Consider the following 24,756-nt stretch of genomic DNA (forward strand, 5'->3'; position numbering starts at 1 on the left):
ATATGTAAGTTAATATAAGAAGTTAACATCAATATTGTGAAGAAATGTAATGTTTCAAAAAATTACGTTTCTTTATAATAATAATTACCTTTTATTATAACAATTATTACAATAATATTTACAATAAATATAATAATTTTTGAAAGATTACATTTCTCCATATCAAGTACTCCCTCCCGTCCCAAACGAAATGTCCTGTTTTCCTTTTTGGGTTGTCCCAAACGAAATGTCCTGTTTCCTTTTTTGGCAATACACTCTCTCTCTATACTTAATATTTAAATAATTTCCACCAACCCACTTTATCTACTTTATACACATTTCTTAATCTCCGTGCCGAAAAGAAATATGACATTTTGTTTGGGACGGAGGGAGTATTACTTTTTATTCTTAACTATTTGGTGAAGTAATTATTATTGTAATAAAAAGCAATTTAGATCCAGATCCGTCGGGTCAAAAAAAAATTCAAATTCTTTTTACAAAATTTTACAAATTCATCGGGTCGAATCTGGGTCGGATCCGGATCTAAAATTTCAAAATCCAAATCTAAATCTATTTTCAAAATTGAGATTCAGTAGAAAAACGGATATGGATCCACGGATCTGGACCGGATCCAATATCCATTGCCATCTCTAGTTACAAACTATAGCAATTTTTGTCCAAAGATTTAAGAACACTAACTATAGTCTATACAAACTCAATTAATTACAATGAACAAGGTTGCTCATTTCCGAATTCAACTTTGATCAAATAGAGGCAGAGCTGAAGCAAATTCTCATCCTGTCGATCTTCAAAATTGCAAATTCTAACCAAAATTGAATTATCTCGATAATTACACAATCAGTTCGAACTTATCTCTCTTGCATCACATCCCTTTTGATTTTTCTTCTACACTGCTTCTCCTCACTGTATTATAATTAATTAGTGGAGCTTCATCAGAATGGATAGACAGAGAATGCTCATGGATTGTGGAGAGAGAGAGAGAATTGGAGGAGAAGGTGATAATTACTGGAGAATGGAAGAAGAGTGAGAAGAAAGTGAAAAATTTGGCAAACGAAAAAATAATAGTGACGTAATTTTATATAAAAAATGGTTTTAAGTTTATGTCTTATATCCTTGCGGATATTATTTATTTTTGTATATGAGAATTGATAGTTTTATTTATTGGCTCAATTTATAAAATGATTTATTTTAGATAATTTTGTCTTTATTAAATTGAGGTTTTTTATAAAAGAAAAAGTAAAAAAATCCCTTGAGAGCACAAAACGCAGACTAAGGGCACGAAACTCGAAAAGAGATCGTTAAACAAAGAAACCTGAAGACACTAGCGATCCCATAAATCAGGATAGTCGTCCATCTCATCTGACCAACGTCTATGAACTATATTATTCATTGCATTCATGCTATCACTATTGCTATAATCAACCACAAAGTTCCTCGGCTTGTAGCCCATATCCTCCGCATTCCTGAGGCGACCTTTTATGCTACCTTCCGGAACTGCTTGCATCGGCTCACTTCCCATGCCCTTTCCCGTGCCCTTTGGGCGGCCACGTCCCCGCTTGGTCGTCTTGTCCGAGAGTAATTGCATTCCCTGACTAACCTGCTCCTCTAACCGACTAATGCGACTAGTAATATTGTCTGGGCCAAGAGTTGACAAATCCTTGTTACCTTCATGCGAAACACCCCCGCTTTTGTCCAAAGTTTGGTCACGTTCGAGAGCAACAGTTGTGTCGTCAATAAGCGGTGTGTTCAAACCCGTGCCATCCGAAGCCTCCATCTCCAAAGTTTCCTCCACATCCGAGTCCTCCTCGTTAATGACCAAGTCACTATCTTTAATCACATCTTTATCCCCCTGAATCGGAACCAGTATTTTGTCCAACAAATCCGGCTCAGATAAATGAACCCCGAAAGACGGTCCAGAAATAGGATCCACGCCCGTTTCCAAACAATTCTCCGCATTATTCTCCAAGTCCAGAGCCTGAAATGCATTTCGCGTCTCGACAGCCTCTTTCTGAAGAACCGGAACAACAATTTGTTTTTTTACCGCCTGTTCGGCGACCTTTGACCAAGCCGCAGCAGGTTTAGCATGAGCAACCTGGTGTTGCTTCTTCAAAGGGGCAGCCTCCTGCTGCCCAAACTCTGACTGCGCCGGGTTTGCAGACTGTTCGTTCGAGGTAATCGCCGCCTGCCTATGCGGCCCATTGTGAACTTGCGTAAGCTTAGCCTTGTCATTCACAGTGTCATTCTGCTCACCCATCCCCCCAAACTTCGACTTGCGGCATCTATCGGGGGAGTGTCCCGTAATCTTGCAACGACCACAATAAAGAGGGAGATTTTCGAAAACAAACTCAATATGAAAAGAAAAATCCTCCATATCAATAAGAAGAGTATTAGGAAGAGGGTGAGACATATCTATTTCAACAAGAATACGGGCGAAATGTCCAAAATCTCTACCTGCCGAAGCACCATCGATCTTTAGAGGATGGCCCAAGTAACGTCCAATTCCAGAGAGAACTTGTGGATTCCAATACTCGATAGGAAGATAATGAATTCGAACCCAAACATTCGCCAAGGGAGAGTTTTCTTTGAACGGATCAAAGTTGCGAGTCCACTCTCGGATCCGAAGAAGACCCTTTGACAGCTCCCAGATCACCTTCGCCTTTGCCGTAGCTTTATCAGTCACTGTAGTAAAACGGAGCGTGTAAAATCCCTTTCCCAGCGGAATCAGTTGCCAGTCAGAATTTATACCCCAAATCTGTTGAAGTTCCGACTTCAACTCCATAGTTGAACGTGGCTTATCGCCTTTCCCCAACAGAATTCGTCCTGTTAGTGCATGCTCAAAAGCTTGGACCTCCTTTAAATATAAAGCCTTAGGAATTTTGAGAGAGAATTGATCTCCTTCCTTCGTTGGACGCAAATCATGAAAAACATGAGCAGCTAAATCTTGCCGTTTAACAGGTCGCTTAACAGTAGCACTAGCATAAGAAATCCTAGCGTTATCTGCCACGCTAGGATTTACAGAATTCCTATCAACTGCCGTGCAATCGGCAACACAAGGATTTGTGGCCGATGTCTTCCCAGCGGCATCCTGGGCCTCAGTAGTCTTCACCTCGCTGTTACCAACCGTGGCAGATATAGACCGAGCGGAAGAAGATCGAGCTTGAGGGTGTTCAAAATTCGCAGAAACAGAGGGAAGATTTAGGAATCCCTTATCCTGATTTCCGGCCGACGAGGTGGCCCGAGCAGCCGAATGAGTCATCGAGTAAAAGCTTGAGGGAGGAGTTCTTGAAGCTCCCTTATCATGAGCTCCGGCCGGCGAGGTAGTCATTGGACTGCCGGAGCAGCAGTACGAGGTTCCAGTCCGGTGGCGGCTAGGGAGGTCCGAGCCAGGCCGGACCGGTGGGTTCGCCGCACTGCTGCTACTGGTCTGCCTGCACCGGTCGCCGCTCTGCTGCTGCTGGATCTGCACCGGTCGCCGCGCCCGCGCTGCTGCTGCTGGATCGTGAGAGGGACGACGCTGCAGCAAGCTGGAGGACGACGCCGCGCTGCTGGTCTGCCTGTGTTGCTGCTGGGAGGAAGGCACCTGGGCAGCGAGCACTTTGCTGTGCTTCACCGGTTGAGGGAAGCGGCCCCGGCGCCGGTGGGAGTCGGTCAAATATCGGCCCCTCCAAGAACATGTGCTGCCACTTTTTCTAACTCGGCGTGCTCCACTTTATTTCAGATAATTTTGTCTTTAGAAAAAGTGACGTGGCAGTTACTGTTCGAGGTGACGTGGCAGTTACTGTTCGAGGTGACGTGGCAGTTACTGTTCAAGGTGACGTGTCAGTTACTGTTCAAGTACTGTTCAAGTTACTGTTCATCACTGTCTCGGCTTTTTTCCTCCCCTACAAATTTGCTCAACATCAAACCAAACCATGTCAGAACAAGAAACTTCAGACACAGAAAAAACTAGCCACACCCCACCAAATTTCCCGATGGAATTTGCTGCACAATTTGCAGAATTCCTCAAACAAAGCCTCAGAATTCCAGATTCATCGGCCCATAAACCACCAAACCACGACCAACTTGAATCTTTTGGAGAGATTTCCATCAAGGCGAAACTCAATGGGGAGAATTACCCATTATGGGTTAACCTCATGAAACGGGCAATTGCGGGAAAAGGTTTGACATCTCACATTAATGGAGTTTCAAAACCACCCGCAATTGACGATCCCAGCTACACGAGATGGGAGCAACGGGATAACTGCGTTTTCAATTGGGTGATCAACAATATCGAAACCGGACTTGTGAATGAGGTATCACAGTACGCAACCGCCGCTGATCTATGGGAAGGATTGGCGATCACTTATGGAAGTGGATCTGATCCATTCCAAATCTATGATCTGCACCGACAAGCCATGACAATCAAACAAGAATCTATGACACTAGAAGGGTTGTGGATCAAAATGCAGGACTTATGGATCTCGATTGATACCAGAGATCCGAGTCCGACAGACATAGAGGGATATCAGAAGAGGGAGGAGCGCCATCGCCTCTATCAATTTCTAAGTGCATTGGATGACAAATATGCTAATATCAAGAGGGAGATTATGGACAAGGATCCATTACCAACTGTTCGAAGAGCCTACGGACTGGTACGAAGGCAGGCCACAAACGAGGATATCCTCAAATCCTCTGAATCGCCGACCGTAGGAATCGGGTCCGGACTCGCCGCGGTCAACCACAGCCGACCACCACCGCTCTCCAATCGACCACAGCAAGGAAATCAAACCTGGAACAACAGGAAAGGGGAAATCAACAAGAGCAAACTCGTTTGCACACACTGTGGAGGTAAAAAACATACCAATGAGGGATGTTTCTTACTCATCGGATTTCCCGAATGGTGGGACGAAATGAAGAAATCAAGAGCTGCGTCCAAAAATCGGAATCAACCGTGGAGTCCGAATGGACAAGCGACGGTGGCGGTCAGCGGCACAAGACCGACGTCAATCGTGTCTGCTGCAACGACTGGCGGGGCGTGGTCAGGCGGTGATACACGAGCCGCCAACGCCGGAACTCCGGCAGGCAACGTCGGACCACCACCGCCACAGACGCGCATTAACGAGGAGAGAGGAGGTGCCCTGGCGGCTAGGGTTCACGAAGGGGAAGGTAATGAGGGGTTATACCTTTTAAACCCCTCACTCATTCACAGCTCTTATTTTGTTCAGGCCTTAGCATTATCTTCCTCTAATTCTGGAACACCAGATAAAGACTACCATTGGATTTTTGAGTGTGGAGCCACAGATACTATGTCCTTTGATGCCTCGGATTTTATGGAAATTTTTCCTACCCAGAAAAAATATGTTAAAACTGCTAGTGGAAATTTAGCATATGTAGAAGGAGCTGGAACTATTAAATTATCCTCTGAATTATGTCTTCCAAACTGCTTATATATCCCGTCTTTATCCCACAAATTGGTGTCTGTTACCCACGTAACGAGAGAATTACACTGTAACTTACTAATGCAGCCTGGCTTCTGCATTTTACAGGATACGAGGACGGAAAAGATAGTTGGGCGTGGCACTGAATATCGAGGACTCTACTATGTGGATAGGATGGCTCAACAGGGTGCTGCGATGCTAACTCAAGGACTGGCAGAGGAACAGACTTGGCTTTGGCATAGGCGGTTAGGACATCCATCCATAGGATATTTACGGTTAATTTATCCAAACCTTATTACTTCACACCCTTTGAACTGTGAGACATGTTTTCTGGCTAAGAGCCATCGTCACTCTTTTAAACTTAATAATACGCGTGTGAAGTCAGTTTTCTCTTTACTTCACTCTGATGTTTGGGGTCCAGCTCCGGTTACTAGTGATAATGGGTTTAGATATTTTTTGCTATTTGTTGACGATTGTTCTAGAATGACGTGGGTATATTTCTTAAAATCCAAAAGTGAAGTTTTTGAAAAGTTCACCCACTTCTATAATCTAGTACAAACACAATACAAGAAAAATATTCAAATCCTTAGATCTGATAATGGGGGGGAGTATGTAAATTCCAAGATGCAAAACTTCTTCACTGAAAAAGGCCTTGTCCACCAAACAACATGTCCTTACACACCTGAACAGAATGGGGTAGCTGAACGGAAAAATAGGATCATTTTAGAAATGACTAGAGCCCTTATCATCGACTCCCAAGTCCCTAAATCTTACTGGCCCGAAGCCATAGCTACCTCTGTTTACCTCTTGAATCGACTGCCAACTCATATCCTAAACTTTAAACCACCCCTTGAGTTCCTAGCTACTCACTCTGAAATACCCTCATCCCTCACACTGGAACCCAAAATTTTTGGATGCACCGTTTATGTTCATATCCCTAAACAAAATCGTACAAAGTTCTCACCAAATGCTGTTAAGTGTGTTTTCCTGGGGTATGGCAAAAATCAGAAGGGGTATAGATGTTATGATCCTGTAGCTAATCACCTATACACTACCTTAAACTGTGACTTCGTTGAAACAGAATATTTTTTCCACCAACATGGGAGTCAGGGGGAGAAAAAAGGAGATTGTCGACTCCCTAAGTTGGCTCCATACGCCATCCACTGTCCAAACAACCCTTCATTCCCTACCTTCTCATCCGTCTCAAACTAGCTCAGTGTCATTGCCAGGTTCTGTGCCAGACGTTGGTCCAACAGAGAAGGTTAGCACACCCGCCGAGACATCTACAACACAGGTTCAGTTCGAGATGTCCAGCGAGTCGACCCCACTATCAACCCCATCTTCAAATCCTGAGGTAAGTAATCTCAATAGTTCTCAAGTTAATACTAACATTGAGGAACAGAGGGATGAAGACACTGACACAGAAACTGGAAGGGATACGGATGAAGATGATGAACGTACTGAGTTAGCAGGTGCCACAGATCAGTACACATTGCCTCCCCGAAGTACAAGGGGAAAACCACCAAAGCGATACTCTCCAGACTGGCAGGGACGGAAGACTAGGTACTCGATTGCCAACCTTGCCCAAGGACAACTCACAGAGATGGCACGGGCCTTTGAAGCAGCTCTTTATGAAGAGGAGGATGTACCCCAGACAGTAGAAGAGGCAAGGAGACATAAACATTGGAGGGATGCCATGAAGAAGGAAATGGATGCACTAATTAAGAATGGGACATGGGAAAGATGTGTGCTGCCAGAAGGAAAGAGGCCAGTGGGATGCAGATGGGTTTTTTCAATCAAAAGGCGAGCAGATGGTTCAATCGAGAGGTACAAAGCTAGGTTGGTTGCAAAAGGATACACTCAGACCTACGGGATAGACTATGAAGAAACATTCTCACCAGTGGCCAAGATGAACACAGTAAGAACACTTCTCTCAGTAGCAGCATGCAAGGATTGGCCTTTGCATCAGTTGGATGTAACTAATGCCTTCCTACATGGAGAATTGGATGACAATGCAGAGATATATATGGAAGTTCCCCCAGGTTATTCCGAAGAGTTCGATGCAGGTCAAGTGTGCAGGCTAAAGAAGACACTCTATGGATTGAAGCAATCGCCCAGAGTATGGTTCGGGAGATTCTGTTTAGCTATGGCAAAAAATGGCTATAAACAGAGTAACTCTGATCATACATTATTCGTGAAACGAAGATAATGAAAGGTAACATGTTTAATCATTTATGTTGATGACATGATTATCACAGGAGACGATGTTGAAGAGATAGTAAACCTGAAGAAAAACTTGTTCCTGGAATTTGAAATGAAAGACCTTGGATCTCTGAAGTACTTCCTTGGAATTGAGATTTTAAGGTCGAAAAAGGGAATCTTCCTGAGACAAAGAAAGTATGTCCTTGACTTACTTGCAGAAACTGGGCTACTCGAGTGTAAACCTGCAGAAACACCGATTGTGATAAATCATGGATTAACAATTGTTGAGGGAGCTGACTTAACAGATCAAGGAAAATACCAGCGCCTTGTTGGGAAACTCATCTATCTCTCCCATACACGGCCCGACATCACATATGCAGTTGGAATAGTAAGTCAGTTTATGCACAAACCCCAGAAGGAGCATATGGAGGCAGCTTTGAGAATTGTCCGGTATCTGAAAGGAACCACTGATTATGGGATTTTGATTGAAAAAAAGGAAGATTTGGAAGTTGACGGGTTTACAGACGCAGATTGGGCCAGTAACCCAAATGATAGGAAATCTACCGCCGGATATTTTACCTTCGTTGGAGGAAATTTGGTCACATGGAGAAGCAAAAAACAGAAAGTAGTGGCCCTATCAAGTGCAGAGGCAGAATTCAGAGGAGTAAAAAGTGGGATAACTGAAATCCTGTGGCTTCGGAGATTGCTCACAGAGATTGGCTTTCCTCCAAGAAGGGGAAGTCGGCTCTTCTGTGACAATAAAGCTGCGATTAGTATATCTGAAAATCCCGTACAACACGACAGGACCAAACACGTGGAGATCGATCGGCATTTCATCAAAGAAAAGCTCGATAGTGGGATCATTGAACTTCCTTTCATACGATCGGATGAACAGTTGGCTGACATATTGACTAAGGCTGTAAACACAAAAGTCTTCAGAGAAGTTCTGGACAAGTTAAGTATCGGAAATGCCATTACTCAACTTGCGGGGGAGTGTTGAAAATAACCATTTGCATAAGTCAAAGATTATTATTCAAAGATCATGAATAATAATTCAACGATAAAATCTTTAAGATTTGCGGGGGAGTGTTGAAAATAACCATTTGAACAGTAACTGCCACGTCACAGTAATTTGAACAGTAACTGACACGTCACCTTGAACAGTAACTGCCACGTCACCTCGAACAGTAACTGCCATGTCACCTCGAACAGTAACTTGAACAGTACTTGAACAGTAAAATTACTGTTCACCTTCTCTCCCAACCCTTCACCTGCTCCTCTCTCTCTCTAGATTGCAGAATTTTTTTTTTTTTTTTTTTTTTTGCGTTGGTTTGGTGTGTAGTAAATTTGTAGGGTTCTTTCGGTGGTTAACCTGCTCTGATACCATCTTAAATATGGTAATCGAGAGAAGCTAGGTTGAGAAAGAACAACATGATAGAAAATGTAGAGAGAATTGATAATGTCTCTGATATTTCTTTAGATTACAATGCACCCTTTTATAGTGTAAGGGTGAATCAAATGTCAAACTACAATCTCTTAAAATCAAATACAATCTCTTAAAATCAAAAGCTAAAGATTTTATCGTTGAATTATTATTCATGATCTTTGAATAATAATCTTTGACTTATGCAAATGGTTATTTAACAAACCATTCATGCACTTTTATATATTTATTTAATACTATGCATCAATTTGTATTGATAAAAGAAAGGCTTAATTGCCCATAAAATACTGAACTTTCGTCAAATTCTGATTTTGCACACAAACTTTGAACTGTAGCGTGATAATTACTAAACTTTAGATTTTATCTGATTTTGTTACTAATCCAAATTCTGGTCAAATATCAGGCTAATATGACGTGCTAATATTTGACGTGACGTATCTATTGTAAATTTCTTATTAATAAAAAAAAACACAAAGCAAATAACCCAAATTGTCAATAACTTAATATATCAAATCAAATAATAGTAATTTTTTTAATTCTCAAGTTTAAATCAATTTTTTTTGGTTCACTATTACACAACTGATTACTCCAATATATAAAATAGAAGTCATTCAAATAGTATAAATATATATAGTTTATAAAAAAAATTAATCTTTAGATAATGAAAATTTAATAAACTTTATTACTTAGCTAAATAAATTTTTTATATATTAAGTTATTGATAATTAAAATGTTCTTTGGCTGACACACCTAAATTCAAAGAATCTCCTTACTATTATTAAATTTATTCAATTAATTAATTCAACTAAAAAAATACTATTATTTGATTTAATATATTAAATTATTGACAATTTGAGTTATTTGTTTTGTGTTCTTTTTTTATTGATAAGAAATTAAATAAAAAATATTATTTTGCCAACTAATTGTGATGCAAGAATAAATACGCCACGTCAAAATTGGTATTTGGCTGGAATTTAGATTAGTAGCAAAATCAGATAAAATCAAAAACTTAGTAATTATCACGCCACAGTTCAAAGTTTATGTGCGAAACCAGAATTAGATAAAAGTTCAGTATTTTATGGCAATTAACCCTAAAAGAAAACATGCATCAATTTGTAGCATTAAAAGCAATACAAAATACAAGAACACTGCGTTCATATAGATAATATCAAGACATAATTCAAAATTATTGCAATTTCTCCAAAATTTGAATATAGTATCAAAAGCAAGTTCATGTAAATTTGTTTGGTCCACGTTGTAGTACACGTGCAGAAAACATGTTGAAGCTAGAAAGTATATAAATATATGAAATAAAAGTTAAGCAAATCGCAAAAATATAATATTTCACATGTTCTAATTATAAAGATGGGTTAATAGCCGGAAAATACACGAACTATTTTCAAATTTGCATATTGCACATCACCTTTAAAATTAGCTCCAGAATACATCACCTTTTAATTTTGTTGCAAATTGCACACGCGTTGACCATCACCTTGATCGGTGTTGACGTGGCACCGGAATTTTCAAACGTGGACTCACCGGAATTCAAAACGACGTCGTTTTGAGTGAGTATCAATTAAAAAAAATGAAAAATCGTTTTGAGCCCTAATTCATCTTCTCCCTCCAGCACCTCCTCCCTCACTCCAGCGGCGCCTCCTCGTCGCCGCCTCCCTCACTCCCCGGCGATATGGTTGTGGCATTAGGTCCGGGAAAGTTCTACGGCAGCAGCCTGCCGCGGCCGCGCTTCTACACCGACGTCAAATTCAACGAAGAAAGGGTGGATCCGCCGCCCTCCATCACGGATCCGCTCATGGCGTGGGCGGAGGAGGCGCACTGGTCCATGGGCGGCCTCAACGTCAAGCGCCACTACCTCCAGGGCCGCATCGAGGGCAACGTCGAGAGCCTCCGCGTGCAGCGGGAGCAGATCTTCAAGAGATCCCCAATTCCGAATAAATCCGTCAAAAAACCGGCCGCCTCTCGCCGCCAGGAGGACGAGATCGATAAGACTCCCTCCGGTGGCGATTAAGCGGCGCCGGGTGGTCGGATTGCTGGACGAGGACGAGGAAGAGGAGGTGGTGGCGGCGAAGAGAGGCCGCGGTGGTGGAAGATTGGGGCTGCGGTGGTGGCTGCCGCGGTGGTGGAAGATTGGGGCTGCGGTGGTGGCTGCCGCGGTGGTGGAAGAGAAAGGGGGAAAAGAAGAAATTGGTGAAGGGAGGGAGGAAGATTGGGGCTGCGGTGGTGGAAGATTGGGGCTGCGGTGGTGGCTGCCGCGGTGGTGGAAGAGAAAGGGGGAAAAGAAGAAATTGGTGAAGGGAGGGAGGAAGATTGGGGCTGCGGTGGTGGCTGCCGCCTCTGGAGTGGCTCGCCGGATTCTGGAATGGCTTGTGGTGGTGGAATGGCTTGCCGGTGGTGGAATGGCTCGCCGGAAAAGTAAAGATTTTTTTTATTTTTTTTAATTCTTCAAATTATCAAAACGACGTCGTTTTGCTCACGTGGCTTGCCAGCGTGTAAAAAAAGCCACGCGGTTGTCCATGTCATCGTCGGTCAAACTTAAGAGTTGCCGGAATTTTCGCCGTGTGCAATTTGCAACAAAATTAAAAGGTGATGTATTCTGGAGCTAATTTTAAAGGTGATGTGCAATATACAAATTTGAAAATAGTTCGTGTATTTTCCGGCTATTAACCCTATAAAGATTTGTTTTCATTTTATGTATGTTTCATATATATATAGGCAAATTTTTAAAATATGATGCTTTTTTTTAACTCATTTACGAACATACTTTTATTTAAGTCTTTAAATGACTTTAACATTAATTTATTATCAATAATAAATATAAGCATATTAAAAAATTTATTTATATAATTACCTTTTACAATAATTTCTTAATTCTTGTGCAAATTTCAATCAACCTATACAAGTTAGGATAGAGGGAGCATATACTTACAAAAAAAAAAATCAAAGCTAATCGCCTCGACAATCGTCACTATTTGATACAAACATGTCTAATTAAATTACTAGAAATGAATCGACAACACAAAAATTCTCAATTCATTTAAAGCGTTACTTGGCTGGAAAACAGGGGCAGTTTGAAATCCCAGTTGAACTCTATTGAAATGCCAAAGTGGCAAAACCGGATATACTATAAGAGAGCTATGCTTCAAATAATCGATTATACTCCCTACGTCCACGAAAAACAAATCCTAGTGGAGATCGATACGAATTTTTAGAAAAGTTAGTTATATATTTAGTGAGTGGAAAAAAACCCCCAAAATAATAATTAGTAAAATTATTTTCAAAAATGGTTAAGACACGTTTTGTGGACGGACAAATGACAAATTATGACATATCTTCGTAGACAGAGGGAGTATTATATATGAGTCATTGTCATTACTTTGGTCAATTTTGGTTTTACACACCAACTTTAAAATCGATACAAATACATGAACTCAAGAAACAATATCGTAATTTATCACAATTGAGATTTTTGCAAAAATTAAAGTTGGCATTGCAACACGGTGACCAATTTTCATAACAAAAAAACGTCGTTTCAATAGGGGCAGTGTCACATGGAAGTCAACTCATCATGTTTATGCTACTGGGCTACCACACCGGCTTTATTTTGGATGAAAATCTCAATCATGATAAAATTACAACAATTGTTAAGTTGGTGTATTTTCGTACCAATTACAAAGTATGTGCACAAAACCAAAAATCAACTGCGTATTTTAAGATCAATGACCCTATTATATATAGTAGGATTATAATATAAAATCTCACAGAAAAACTAAAAAAAATACGTACCAAAATTTTTTAGATCTTGTGAACACTGTATCCTACATCCTCGGATTTCAAGTTTTCCTCCCAGCCCTCAAATTCAGATCCACCAAACATCACTTGCTTGATCCCGACATAACTGTATGTTCAAGTGCAAGTATAAATATCATCGGCAGATGAAGCAACAGATCAGCTGTAATCTGATAAGCAAAAATATTGTCCAAAAACAAGTAAAATGGAAAAGCAGAAAGAGAGAGATTTATGTCTTACTCAGAGCTTATTTGTGTTAGAGCATTAATCAAAATATCCAAGAGTAAAGGTTCCACAGTGCCAATATCAACCCTGTCAGTAATTAGGCAAAAGTAAATTTGATTGGATCTCTTCAGGCACAATCTCTCACCCCCTAAATAGTTTAAAAGATCAAATACTTTACCATATTCGAGCTAAGTTATGTTGGACCTCAAGGTCGCCTATGTTGTAAAATGCAGTTGGGGTGACATTCGCTCCTTGAATAGCATCGTAACTTGGTCTTATGTCCAAAGGAGCTTGTGATAACTATCACAAACCGAGCAAGAAATGAACTGGTTATAGGAACAGCATATATGATTCTGCACTTTTCCAATGTTTATTCACGCTTCATGTAAAGGATTTTTACCTGCATATTCATAGAGTTGCATCCACCAAGCCGTCCAACAATGTGCCATGATCGAATTGTCTGAATACAAATTCATTCAAGGATGAATCAATAAGATTAAGCATCTAAATTAAACGAATTGGGTGAAAGAACTCACATCGCTGACCAACGAAATATCTTGCTCAAGTGGGGCATTGTAGAACTCCAACCATATATATGAGTTTGAGAAATCAAATCTGGCAACATGATCAAGGTAATGGGTCATTAAAAGGTGATCTTGGATTCTTGTGTATTGAAAACAAGACGGCAGTTAAATACATGTATCTTCCATGAAAAAGGAAATGAAATATATGGAAAGCTAGTGACAAGTAAATCGAGTCATTACCAAAAGTTAGGACTTTGTTTTCTAGTACAATATAGGAATTCAGCATACAATACAGAAAACATGAAGAGGTAACGTTACTTTTGGTGCGAGGGTTCTCAAACAACAACAAATTGTACGTAGGGAGTAGCAAAACATAGTATATATAATGTTCCAAGAGATCCTGGAATGAGATATTTGTATTTTACATCTTTTATTCTAACTTAGCAATCTCTGCCATAACATATTAGTATATAACTATAGAACTTGTAAAATGGAAGACATTATTTTCAAAAACACACGTGCACTGGGATTAAGAAATCTTGATGTGTTTCCCTGGATGAGAATTAGTGTGCAAGTAATTACAATTCTACCTAGTATTCCTACTTAATCAAAATCCAAACTGCAGATAATGCAATCTAGCGTAGGTCAAGCATTTCTAATGATATGGAATGAAACATCGAAATAACGCGGCCAGCAATCAGCCGACAATCTATGCACCTATAATGCTCAAAGCCAACAATCATGCCAACTGAATCTGTAAAAAAGTACTTCAGATAAATCCATATCAGCTAAGTTTTGCCTCTATTTTAAAGTCAATAGGAGATGACCACTCTAAGATTTATAACTTAAGATTATTAGCAGAGCTCTAAGGATGAATCAATTCCGGGAGCTTTTCAATTTGGCTACATGTTCTTAGTTAAAGCATAATATCATTATAATCTAATACTTGTAAGTTTTGAAGAATGGGAAACAAACTCAAATTTCAACAGTCTAAACATAAACGTGGCCATATGAAAACTAATTAAGCCTATACACATTACAGAAAATTGAACTACACAATCTCCGAGCAGTTTAAATGATATGCAGATTCATACATCCTTGCATCCAAATCTGCGATACAAGTGCAAGTTCACTTACTTGTTAAAATGCACCTTCATTGGATTTGCTGAACCAGTTTTGGTGTGCAGTATCTTGTTCCTTTTCTTCCTCAGTCTCTCCTCCATCTGTCCAAAATCATTCAATTACATCTCATTCAAAGAATATTAATAGGAACAAAACGCATGAGCAATTGTGTAACAAAGCAGCTATGCAAATGGCAGTTTTCTTAATAACTGAATTAACTGAAACGCAATCAAATGCAACTCAACATAAATCCTAAATCTTTTCCAAAATTTCGACGAGAACTTTGAAGAAAAATGATTGAACTCACTTTGGACTTAGCTTTATCCGGGTCATCGATACAGGAGCCGAGAATCTCGGCAAACTCAGGATCTTTGTCGTAATCCTTGTCTTCAACTTCTCGACCCCCAAAGCCGCCTCCAGCCCACGAAACATCGATGGCATCATCAAGCTCTTCATCATCTCCACCACGAAAACCATTGCTTTCCAGCTGGGCCTGCAGAGTCTTGGTCGTCAGCCGCGTGGCAGGTGGGTGTAGCCCGGGATAACGCAGCGGTTTGGCGCGTCGGAAGGGGCGAAATTTGTTTGGCGGCGATAACGGAAGAGCGGTGAAACAGGGTTGGAGGATAAGCATGAGGGTTGCGGTGGAGGAGATGGGTAGATAGCTGCTACGGAAAAATTGCAACTTCTTCTTTACCTTCAAAATTCAGAGAATGATTGTGGGAGTGAAGATATGCGCATTACCTGTTTGTTTATTGGTTTTCTCCAAACCAGACCTATTTGTGTGTGTATTGTGTGCGTTATGTGTGTGTGTATTGTGTTTGTGTGCGCGTATGTGTAGTGTATATAATTTCGTGTAAATATAAATATTAATTTATTATTTATGGATATATTTTAGAAACAATATGTCCAAATGGCCATAATGAGGAATAAAAATCAATTTTTGGCCCTTAATCTTAAAACATCAAAATCTGATCATTAATTAGGTGGTATGCTTAATTTGCCCTTTTTATGGCCGCTGTGCAACAACACTGCAACAGATCCTCAACCTTCTCCAGTTTCGCTCTCTTCAGCAGCTCCACATGATCCCTTCGCCGCATGTTCGCCGCGGAGCTAGCGATCACCACCTTCTTCGGCCACATCGTCGCTATGCGGTACGCCACCAGTCTGCCGTAGCTCGCGCCGACTACGGAATACCTGCGCGAATTTAAGCCTCAAGATTCACACATATAATAATCTAACCGCAGATCAAATTCATAATTTATGAGAGGAGAAATCTAATTAGGTTAACTTCTCACGATGAAATCGGAGAATTAGGGCTTATTAACTAGCTTGTACCTGCTAATCCCGAGCTTCTACATGAGTTTAGTAATGGAAGCCCCATGAAAAATCTCGGACCTGTCGGCAGATTCGATGGATGAGCCGCCGAAAAAGAGTAGATCGGGCACGTAGATGCTGAATTAGCAGGAGAAGAAGGAGATCTGCGGTTGCCATTGCCAGACGCCGTGAGGTCCGAAGCCGTGGATCAGGAGCAGCGGGGGTTTGGTGAAGGCGGCGGGGCCCCAAAAGCTGATGGTGGCGGCGCTGTCTATGTCTACGGTTTGAGATGAGAGGCCGGCGGCGGTGAGACAGCGGCGAAGGAAGCTAAAAATCTGGCCATTAATAATCTTAAAACATTCTTCTCTCTCTCTCTCTCGCCGCTTTTAACGAATTTGCAATGATCCGACGAGTTTTGGTGCGAGATTTTGTTTGCTTTTTATTTTTTTGTTTGTTTCATGTGTTTTATCTTCTTCACATCACGATTTCTTCATTTTATTGCTGTTGTTTCTGTATTTGTGCTGCACGTATGGCACTTAGGGCACTATTAGTGCCATAAGTGCCAAAATGACATTTTAAACACTTCCCTTAGGGTTTAGATATTCCATTTATGATTTAGATTATCTATTTAGGATTTTTTATTTGTTTGCTTGTTTCATGTGCTTCATCTTCTTCACATCATGATTTCTTGATTCAATTGTTATTGTTTCTGTATATGTGCTACACGTATGACACTAATAGTGTCATAAGTGTCAAGATGACCATTACTTGATTTTATTTTGGATTGACACTTATGGCACTATTAGTGTCATAAGTGCTAAAAATACCATTTTAATTTGTTTTATTTTGAATTTCCGTAGGCACTTATGACACTATTAATGCCATAAGTGCCAAAAGGACCATTTTACTTGGTTTTATTTTGGATTTCCGTTGACACTTATGGCACTAATAATGCCATAAGTGCCTAACCCGACCCGGCACGCGACCCGCGTGTCTATCCTATCCAGTCCACCTCATTAAGGGTAAAAACGTCCGAAATCTATAAAAATGGCAAAATTTTATTTTTTTCAATGAGTGGCCATAAATTGTGTTTTATGCTTCATTTTAGCTATTTCAAAATTATACTCTATATTTTATGTATATTATTGGAAGGTTATATCGGTAAATTGATTTATTTCATCTTGATTTTAAATTTGTGTATCAAACAATCCTTTTATGTTATTCATATTTTAATACATCTCCTATCAAACACATAATATATTTTAAATTCATATTCTAAATTTTATCTATCTTAATTTATCCCAACAAAACTACCAGATATGTCCTTAGTTACCAAATGGTCGTATCAAACTTTTCAGTAACCAGAATCCAAAATTCACCCAAAATCATCTCTCATGGGATTATTTTTCGTTATAGTTAATAATAATATTCCAAGCGGTGCGACCTCCTGTGTGTGAACAGTGAGGTCCCGATCCCGAGTTCAAACCTCACTGCTCCCCCTCCCCAACTCCCCCAAGTAAAAAAAAAAAAAAAAGATCTACGATAGCAAAAATCACAGTATACAAACGAATACGAAAGGCAAATAGTTTGAATGGCCTCGCCAGTATACATACCCTGAACTAGTAATTATCAATAAGAACCACTTAATTTCAAATTATCAATTGCCACCTCTACTAACCAAAGGGTTAAAAGTATAACAAGTCATTGACTATCAAATGAATGTCAATATAAGGGAAAGCCAAGTATACTGGAAATAATTGAACTGAAGATGCCAACCTCGTATTTTGATCATAAGCAAAATTGAGATATGTACAATACAAATCAACCAGCAATGTAATCCACTATATACTTCATCTCAAAATCATATACTACACAGCTCAAGCATCCACGGATCTCAAATGGCAAACAAAGGCCCTCTTTTCAAAGCAATAACTTACTTATCAATGGATCAAGCACAATTGCAATATGCACACCGAGAACTGTGGCAAGCCCTGTACATAAAAGATCCTTTCTGTAGGTAGGGCAAAACAATTTAGTAAGCCTTGTAAGCATACATATATCCGCGAAGTTTCCTGACTTCTTCAGAGGAACCATTGAGTAAATTGTCCACATAAAGGCAGACTCCTGCTCCACTGAAAGTGTTAAGCGCGATGCTTTCAGTTAGTGAAAACATAACTCAACTTTATTGTGAAAAAAAATTGGAAACTTTGAATTAGGGTCTACCACAATGGCCCCAAAGGAACCCACATGATTTCCCATCTAAACTTTGCCAACCTGCAGGACAGACATAAATTGGATATGAGGAATTGAAATCATACATAGTAAAAAGATTCTTCAACATGTTCTTTATTTTTACGACTAAATCATTTTAAGTTCTCAGTTACTAACATATTAATAATATCTTGAAGTCTACTTAAAAGAAATCTTGAAGTCTTGATCCAACGCCAATTCATACAAGAACAGGATAGGATTATAATAGATTAGCTTGGGAGATCAGTGTTAATTCATAGCTATTCAAAGTTAAAGCCACATTGACGTAATAATCAATATATGCAATATCGAGCAATAGTAATTACAGTAGATAAATTTCGGAATTCCTCGTCCAAAAATGAGTCAAATATTTAGCAAAAGGAATTTACTACATATGCTAACAGCTCACCTCAGCATGTGGTGCAACCAGAAGATTGCCAATAATGTACCAGGGACAAATGAGTACCAAAGCCAAAGATGATGGCGTTTTGAGTTATGCATAAGGCCAGTGATGATCATTAAACATATGAGAACAGCTACCAGCTCTGGAACATAGTTTCAGTCAAAATAGATTGATGTAAGATCACAAATTCATATTATACAAAATATAAATTGGTAAATCAATGACCATTTGGTCGACCTCAAAAAGTTCCCAAAAAGTAGGACAAGGAAAAGCTAAAGCTTCAATAGTTCCCAAGTTAAGGGTCAAATTCATTAAACACTCTCAAAGTCATTTATGCATTCTTTATGAGTATCCATCAAATCATGAAAAGAGCTCAATAGTGATAAATAAACAGATGAAATAACATGCTTATCATGGAGATAAAAAGAGCGCAGGAGAGAAAATAGAGAAGATGAGAAGGCGAACCTGCAGCTACAATGCTCCCTGAGTCGATCTCATACATGAAGTATGCATGATACTGCTGCAAATGAGAAAAAATAACAAACATGAAAAAATGTCAACATGAGGCATAAACCCCTAACTTACTTCCTATTAGTTTTGCTCAATTTCTTCAGAATTATGCAGTGCTCATCCAGAAATGGGGCAGTATCACCCATCATTGTAGGATTAATCACATACTACTATAAATGGGACCAACTTGCTCTAACGATTGGCTCAACAGCCTCAACTATCGCTTTAATGGATCTACTGATGGGAATATCATCAACAAACATCTACTTACAGGTATTTCATTCATACCATACAAAGGTAACACCAGCCAAAGTCTCATAAGAGAAACCATACACACTATCTACAAGAGTCAATGATCAGCCTATGACAATTTTAGAAGTAAACTTTCTCATATCTAACGCTATAAAATTAATTACTCAAAGGTCTCCATGCCTCAAACTTCAACTGAAAAATACAAACTAACATCATATTCCCTACAAGCTTCAAATCATATTAATTGATCGTTGAAGTTTAGCAAATAAAATATATTTTTCCCTGTTCCCTTAATGTTTGTTTAAATCATGTATGGCAGCATAGAGTGATCCTTAAAATGGAAAGCACAAAATTTTTTAATTCCAATTATGAAGGATGTAGCTTAGATCTTTTTCCTTCGAGCAGCTTCCTCATTATCAGTAGAGCAAGAAAACTCAGATTACTAAATGTCAATATTTACATACAACTAGTAAACTGTAAAAGGAATAAAAAGTTAAAAAAATGCGGTGTGAGATCAAATGATAGGAAATATACCAAATCCCAGGGAGAAAAAGCTTGTTGATACATTGAATAAACCAGGAAAATCACGTAACACGAAACCAGTCCGGCGAACACACTCTACAGCAATATCAAAAGGGGGAAAAGAAAAGTAATTCAATCTTGTCAAAGAAAAAATATAGCGTCAATCAGAAGACATTAATTAAAACAATTAAAATAAAATAAAATAAAAAACAAAAAATACCACAAACACGCACGCGCATACACACATACACACACAATTAAGAGTAAGCGTCACGTGCAAAAGATTTTAGACACGAACCCTCCATATAAGAGACTGTTGGGCGTGAATCTTCTCCAGGGACCGGACTAATTCCTCTTGCTCTGCATACACAGATACATACGCCATTCATCAATCTAAGCAACTTTAAACAAATTGTTTCTATTTCAATCATAAACTCAAATCCAAATTAGCAACTTAAAACAAATTGTTTCTATTTCAATCATAAACTCAAATCTAAATTAGGAAAAAAGAGAAACTGCAACCAGAAAATCACCTTGTACGTCAATCGGACGGGAGTCGTCCCGAGTTGGAAGAGAGTAGTCGTCGTCGTCATCCACATCCCCCGCCGATTTTCTCAATTTTCTCGCGAGCTTCTGCATAATTCCTCTGAATTATTTCTTTTTCGAGATAAGTATTTTATTTAGGAGTAGAAACGTGGCGGAGTTTTTTGTAATTGCCTTATTTCTTTGCTCATGAAATTTATCAAGCTAACTATATACGAATACGATTATAATCTAATAGACTTTCTGAGGACATTCTATGTGGAAAAAAAAAAAAAACTAGATGTGCCCCTTGTAATGAACAGAACTATATTTTTCAAATTTTAAATTATATAAAAAGTCACTCGTTAAAATTATAAATTTTCAAGTTTTAATGATAATCATATACTATACTTCTTCCATCCATAAAAGAATTTCATACTTTTCATTTTTGTGACGTAGACAAAATAACTTGTTACCTATTTTTGAACTATGTCCCACCACTTATAAATATTTCATTACCCTTATTTTTTATATTTTCATCACTCCAAATACTAATTAAAATATTTTTTCATCATTCTTAATATACTCTACAACTTTTTCTTCAATTTTAATAAACTCAATAATTTTTTTCATAAAACTCGTGTCACTCTCTTCTAAGAAGTTTTTACATGAACGGAGGGAGTATATTTTAAATTTGAAATCACTCGTTAAATCTGTTGAAATTTATCTATTTTTAAATTTATAAATTTGTCTTATTATACTATATTTAAATATAATTATGTAAATATAATATTAAAAAATTAATGGTAGTTAATGAAGAACTTTTTTGGCATAATTAAACATGATATTAGTGATTAATTTTACAATTGTATTAATGTGAGTTTTGCAAAAATTATGATTTTAATTTCTCTTTAATTGACAAAATCGTCATTCAAATCAATTTTAAGTCAATTTCAAATTAAAAGTATATATTATATAGATACCATCTTTAAAGAAAAAAAATAGGGAAATCTTCTTTGTTATTTTTGGTGTATATCGAGTAAACTCGACTAGAGCTTGTATTTTTATCAAACACAAAATCTCATGTTTATATTAGAGTAAAAATTTAAAATGCCCACTTCCTTGTCTTTTTTTGTAAAAATACTCTCTCTTATTATACAAAGCATTATATGCCCTATTTAAAAAGTGTTAATGGGCAAAAATGCCCCATTCCTTATGTGTATTTTGAAAAATGTCCTCCCTTATCATAGAAAGCAATCTATGCCCTAAAAGACTAAATTACCCTTAATTGGGTCAACATCAAATGTAATCATTTCACACTTCTTACACACTCATCACTTTCAATGCATTTTTTTACAATAATTTGTGTTGTTGACCGAATTCATGGTTTTGAGTGCATACAATAATTTTTTTTACACTATATATATATATATATATATATATATATATATATATATTCATATCTTTAAATTGAAAAAACGATCGGACACTAATTAACACTTAAATAATATAATTAAATTAAATTCAGCAAAATAGTAAAAATTAATATAAAGATACAAATAGATAAAATAAAAAATTTTATGTCGTTATAGCATCTGTCCGGCCGGTGAAGTGGCCGGAAAAATGTGTCCGATCGGGTACATTTCAGGTAAACAATGACCCGGCCGGACACATTTTTCCTTGAAAATTACCGGCCGGACAGATATTATTTAGGCATAAAATATTCTATTTTATTCAATTTCATAAAAAAAATAAAAAAAAAAACCTGTCAAGAAGCTAATAATATATATGCATGTGTATCTATCTTAAATTTTTTATTTTTTTCCCTTTAATATCTTAATTTCAATACATATATTCTTTGAAATTATTTGTATATATATATATATATAGGGAGAGGTTCAAGAAAGAACCATAAATAAAAAAAGAACGGAAAACCATTTTCAGCCATTCGATCATCAAGATCTACGGTGGATGCATCATCTTGTTGGATGCATATAGAACCTGAGTTCGAATCCTGAAGGGAGCATTTTTTTTTTTAATTTTTTTAGTGCATTAATTTTAACAACGAATGCATTAATTTTTACAGTGAATGCATTAGATTTGATGGTTCTCCCGTTCTTACAAATAATGTAGTTTTCTCTAGAACCACACCCTATATATATATATATATATATTGTGTTATTCTTGAATGTTGATATATAGTATATAACACTATATATATCGTGTTAATCCATATCTTTAAATTTAAAATATATATATATATATATATATATATATATATACTCAAGTCCCAATTAAATCATGCTTGTTACCCAAAAAAATCATACATGTTACCAAAAAAATTAAGCAAGAAGCCGATACATAAAGGACAAAAAAAAAATCTTCCCAAGGCTTGTATTATTGTATTGGTATCTTGAGAAAATCTTTGTAAAAAATTTGATTCTCTTTTGATAGACATAAAGCCGATTGTATCGGCTTCAATCCTTTTTTTTTGTCCATATATCTTATCTATTTATATATTTACCTTCCTCCTTTTTTTTACTCACCGATATAACTGAGAGTGGGAACAAACTTGAAGCACTCCACGGTCGGACACAAGCTTGCTTCATCATCCATGGCATCTTCTTCACAAGTTTTAATTTTTAATTTTTAATTTTCAACAATTTCTTGCGCCGGTGAATCTCCGGCTGATAGGTCTAAATAAGCATATCTTTCGATTCCTTCCAATCCGTCCCCACCTTCGAATATTGCACTAGATTCACCTCCATATGCGGAAGATTGAGGGAGATCGAACGAAGGAACATACACTCCTCCACTATACTCGTCTTCGACAACATAAATCTCAGGAAAATGTGGCTGGGACACCAACAACTGAAGCAAATCATTGTCATCGGCAAGAAGATTTTTAATGTATACACTGCCATTTAATCCCTTCGTCAAATAATACAAGCTGTAATTAGTGCTCAATGAATTCTCCAACATCAGGTGATTTATTGTCGCAGCCCGATATAGCCAGTGATAGCGTATACCAAGTATCGTACGACTAATAAAAATAAACATGAAAGAAATAGAATTTACATCTTGCTTTAGCGGAAGCATTTGTAACTATACTCTTTTTCAAGGAAGACTTTAAGACCAAATTAAATTACTTGTTTGGTAAAACAAAATTAAAGACTTAGCAGGGGTTTGAAAGTAGTTTCCCTTAGGGGATATTACAGACCAGCAATATAAATAAAGGGGTTCATCAGAGTTGTGCAGCGATGCGTTACTATATGTGTGAAGACATATAGCAGGGAGTATAATAACTTATAGAGTCAAAGCAATAAGATAAGCATGAGACATAGAAAGACACTGTCAACTGACAATTCCAACAGCCTTCACCCATCCTCGCGTCAAGCCAGACCTGCACATTTAGAAATATATGCAGGGCTGAGTACCAAAAAGCACTCAGTGGACACATGCCGGAAATAATTTAAATCTTGCTCTTAGAGCTATATGTCAATCTTGCCCTTTTCAATGCATCAACAGGATTTACATGAGATTTAAAATACCTGTTCACGTTTTTCTGTCATAAACTCATTTGCATCATCATAATAATATCATTAGTCTGCAGACATTATATTCACGGTATGTGCCAACTATGAAAACTCATATACATATATATACTAGGTGAAGAGAAGGAGGCCTCCTTCAAATCACCGTGACCGGCCGACTAGAGACGGCTCACGATCACCTCTGCGCACAAAACCTTTACTGTCATCTAGATCAGTCAAAGGCCGATATCTTGCATCATGATCATAATCATGTCTTTCATAGAGGCAACATACCATATCTCATTCTCATCAATAATATATATATGGCAAGATGACAATTTTCATAATATGCATCAATAATGCTTCAACATGCTTCATTTTCATAGTACTCATCAATAATGCTTCATCATGCTTTATTTTCATAAGAATTTGCATTTGAACTCATTATCATGGTAGCTAGCCATAATAGAGTTAGAATAAAGCCCACCTGTCTCAGGAGTCGATGACGTAACGCTCGGGGTCGTACTAACGCCGGCCGTCACTCGAACCTTTAGTGGCGCACGTGTTTAGATTGCCATGTGACAAAATAAACTCTAGTTAGAATCTCATCTAACTCATATCTCATACTTAAGCTTAAACTTTCATCATGTGCTTAATCTCATCTTATAACTTCTCCACTATTTACCCAACTGGACTTCCCAATATAATCGGA

The 24,756-nt window shown here is 38.1% G+C and overlaps 3 protein-coding genes and 1 pseudogene across 6 annotated transcripts; all 4 read right to left on the reverse strand.

The window, feature by feature from the left end:
- Window positions 1-550: 550 nt before the first annotated feature.
- On the reverse strand, window positions 551-15,552 carry LOC130988512 (uncharacterized). 2 transcript variants are annotated; one of them, XM_057912383.1, is made up of 8 exons: window positions 15,046-15,552; window positions 14,754-14,839; window positions 13,629-13,707; window positions 13,493-13,552; window positions 13,271-13,392; window positions 13,108-13,179; window positions 12,865-12,976; window positions 551-903 (listed from the first exon to the last, which is right to left on the reverse strand). In XM_057912383.1, exons 1-7 carry the CDS (start codon window positions 15,367-15,369, stop codon window positions 12,874-12,876), a joined length of 846 nt encoding a protein of 281 aa, XP_057768366.1. In that variant the 5' UTR covers window positions 15,370-15,552; the 3' UTR covers window positions 551-903; window positions 12,865-12,873. The 2 variants fall into 2 exon arrangements, with proteins under 2 accessions (XP_057768366.1, XP_057768365.1); XM_057912382.1 differs by lacking the exon at window positions 551-903 and having other exon boundaries at window positions 12,650-12,976; window positions 15,046-15,548.
- Window positions 7,670-8,756, reverse strand: LOC130988513 (uncharacterized). The gene is made up of 3 exons (XM_057912384.1): window positions 8,199-8,756; window positions 7,939-8,073; window positions 7,670-7,861 (listed from the first exon to the last, which is right to left on the reverse strand). The coding sequence occupies exons 1-3, from the start codon at window positions 8,592-8,594 to the stop codon at window positions 7,670-7,672; spliced, it is 723 nt and encodes a 240-aa protein (XP_057768367.1). The 5' UTR covers window positions 8,595-8,756.
- Window positions 15,553-15,675: 123 nt separating the features above from the next.
- LOC130990463 (uncharacterized) lies at window positions 15,676-16,438 on the reverse strand (annotated as a pseudogene).
- Window positions 16,439-17,809: 1,371 nt separating this feature from the next.
- On the reverse strand, window positions 17,810-20,832 carry LOC130988514 (uncharacterized). Of its 3 annotated transcripts, XM_057912385.1 has the most exons (7): window positions 20,523-20,832; window positions 20,288-20,349; window positions 20,002-20,085; window positions 19,171-19,225; window positions 18,712-18,847; window positions 18,276-18,326; window positions 17,810-18,184 (listed from the first exon to the last, which is right to left on the reverse strand). In XM_057912385.1, exons 1-7 carry the CDS (start codon window positions 20,626-20,628, stop codon window positions 18,085-18,087), a joined length of 594 nt encoding a protein of 197 aa, XP_057768368.1. In that variant the 5' UTR covers window positions 20,629-20,832; the 3' UTR covers window positions 17,810-18,084. The 3 variants fall into 3 exon arrangements, with proteins under 3 accessions (XP_057768368.1, XP_057768369.1, XP_057768370.1); XM_057912386.1 differs by lacking the exon at window positions 20,002-20,085 and having other exon boundaries at window positions 20,523-20,775; XM_057912387.1 differs by lacking the exon at window positions 20,002-20,085 and having other exon boundaries at window positions 19,171-19,222; window positions 20,523-20,734.
- Window positions 20,833-24,756: the final 3,924 nt, after the last annotated feature.

The sequence above is a fragment of the Salvia miltiorrhiza genome, chromosome 6, assembly GCF_028751815.1.
Source record: "Salvia miltiorrhiza cultivar Shanhuang (shh) chromosome 6, IMPLAD_Smil_shh, whole genome shotgun sequence".
Classification (NCBI taxonomy): Eukaryota; Viridiplantae; Streptophyta; class Magnoliopsida; order Lamiales; family Lamiaceae; genus Salvia; species Salvia miltiorrhiza.

What these genes read in the sequence shown, in the direction of transcription:
- LOC130988513 (XM_057912384.1), bottom strand. Translation starts at nt 8,594, where the DNA reads ATGGCATTTCCGATACTTAACTTGTCCAGAACTTCTCTGAAGACTTTT. An exon ending in CCAAATTTCCTCCAACGAAG is followed by an intron (nt 8,074 to 8,198) that starts GTAAAATATCCG and finishes GGTTCCTTTCAG; the next exon opens with ATACCGGACAATTCTCAAAG. An exon ending in AGTTTCCCAACAAGGCGCTG is followed by an intron (nt 7,862 to 7,938) that starts GTATTTTCCTTG and finishes GTGTTTCTGCAG; the next exon opens with GTTTACACTCGAGTAGCCCA.
- LOC130988512 (XM_057912383.1), bottom strand. Translation starts at nt 15,369, where the DNA reads ATGCTTATCCTCCAACCCTGTTTCACCGCTCTTCCGTTATCGCCGCCA. An exon ending in ATATTTCGTTGGTCAGCGAT is followed by an intron (nt 13,553 to 13,628) that starts GTGAGTTCTTTC and finishes ATTTGTATTCAG; the next exon opens with ACAATTCGATCATGGCACAT. An exon ending in GCAACTCTATGAATATGCAG is followed by an intron (nt 13,393 to 13,492) that starts GTAAAAATCCTT and finishes GGTTTGTGATAG; the next exon opens with TTATCACAAGCTCCTTTGGA.
- LOC130988514 (XM_057912385.1), bottom strand. Translation starts at nt 20,628, where the DNA reads ATGCAGAAGCTCGCGAGAAAATTGAGAAAATCGGCGGGGGATGTGGAT. An exon ending in TGGTTGCACCACATGCTGAG is followed by an intron (nt 18,327 to 18,711) that starts GTGAGCTGTTAG and finishes TCTGTCCTGCAG; the next exon opens with GTTGGCAAAGTTTAGATGGG. An exon ending in GTTCCTTTGGGGCCATTGTG is followed by an intron (nt 18,185 to 18,275) that starts GTAGACCCTAAT and finishes TAACACTTTCAG; the next exon opens with TGGAGCAGGAGTCTGCCTTT.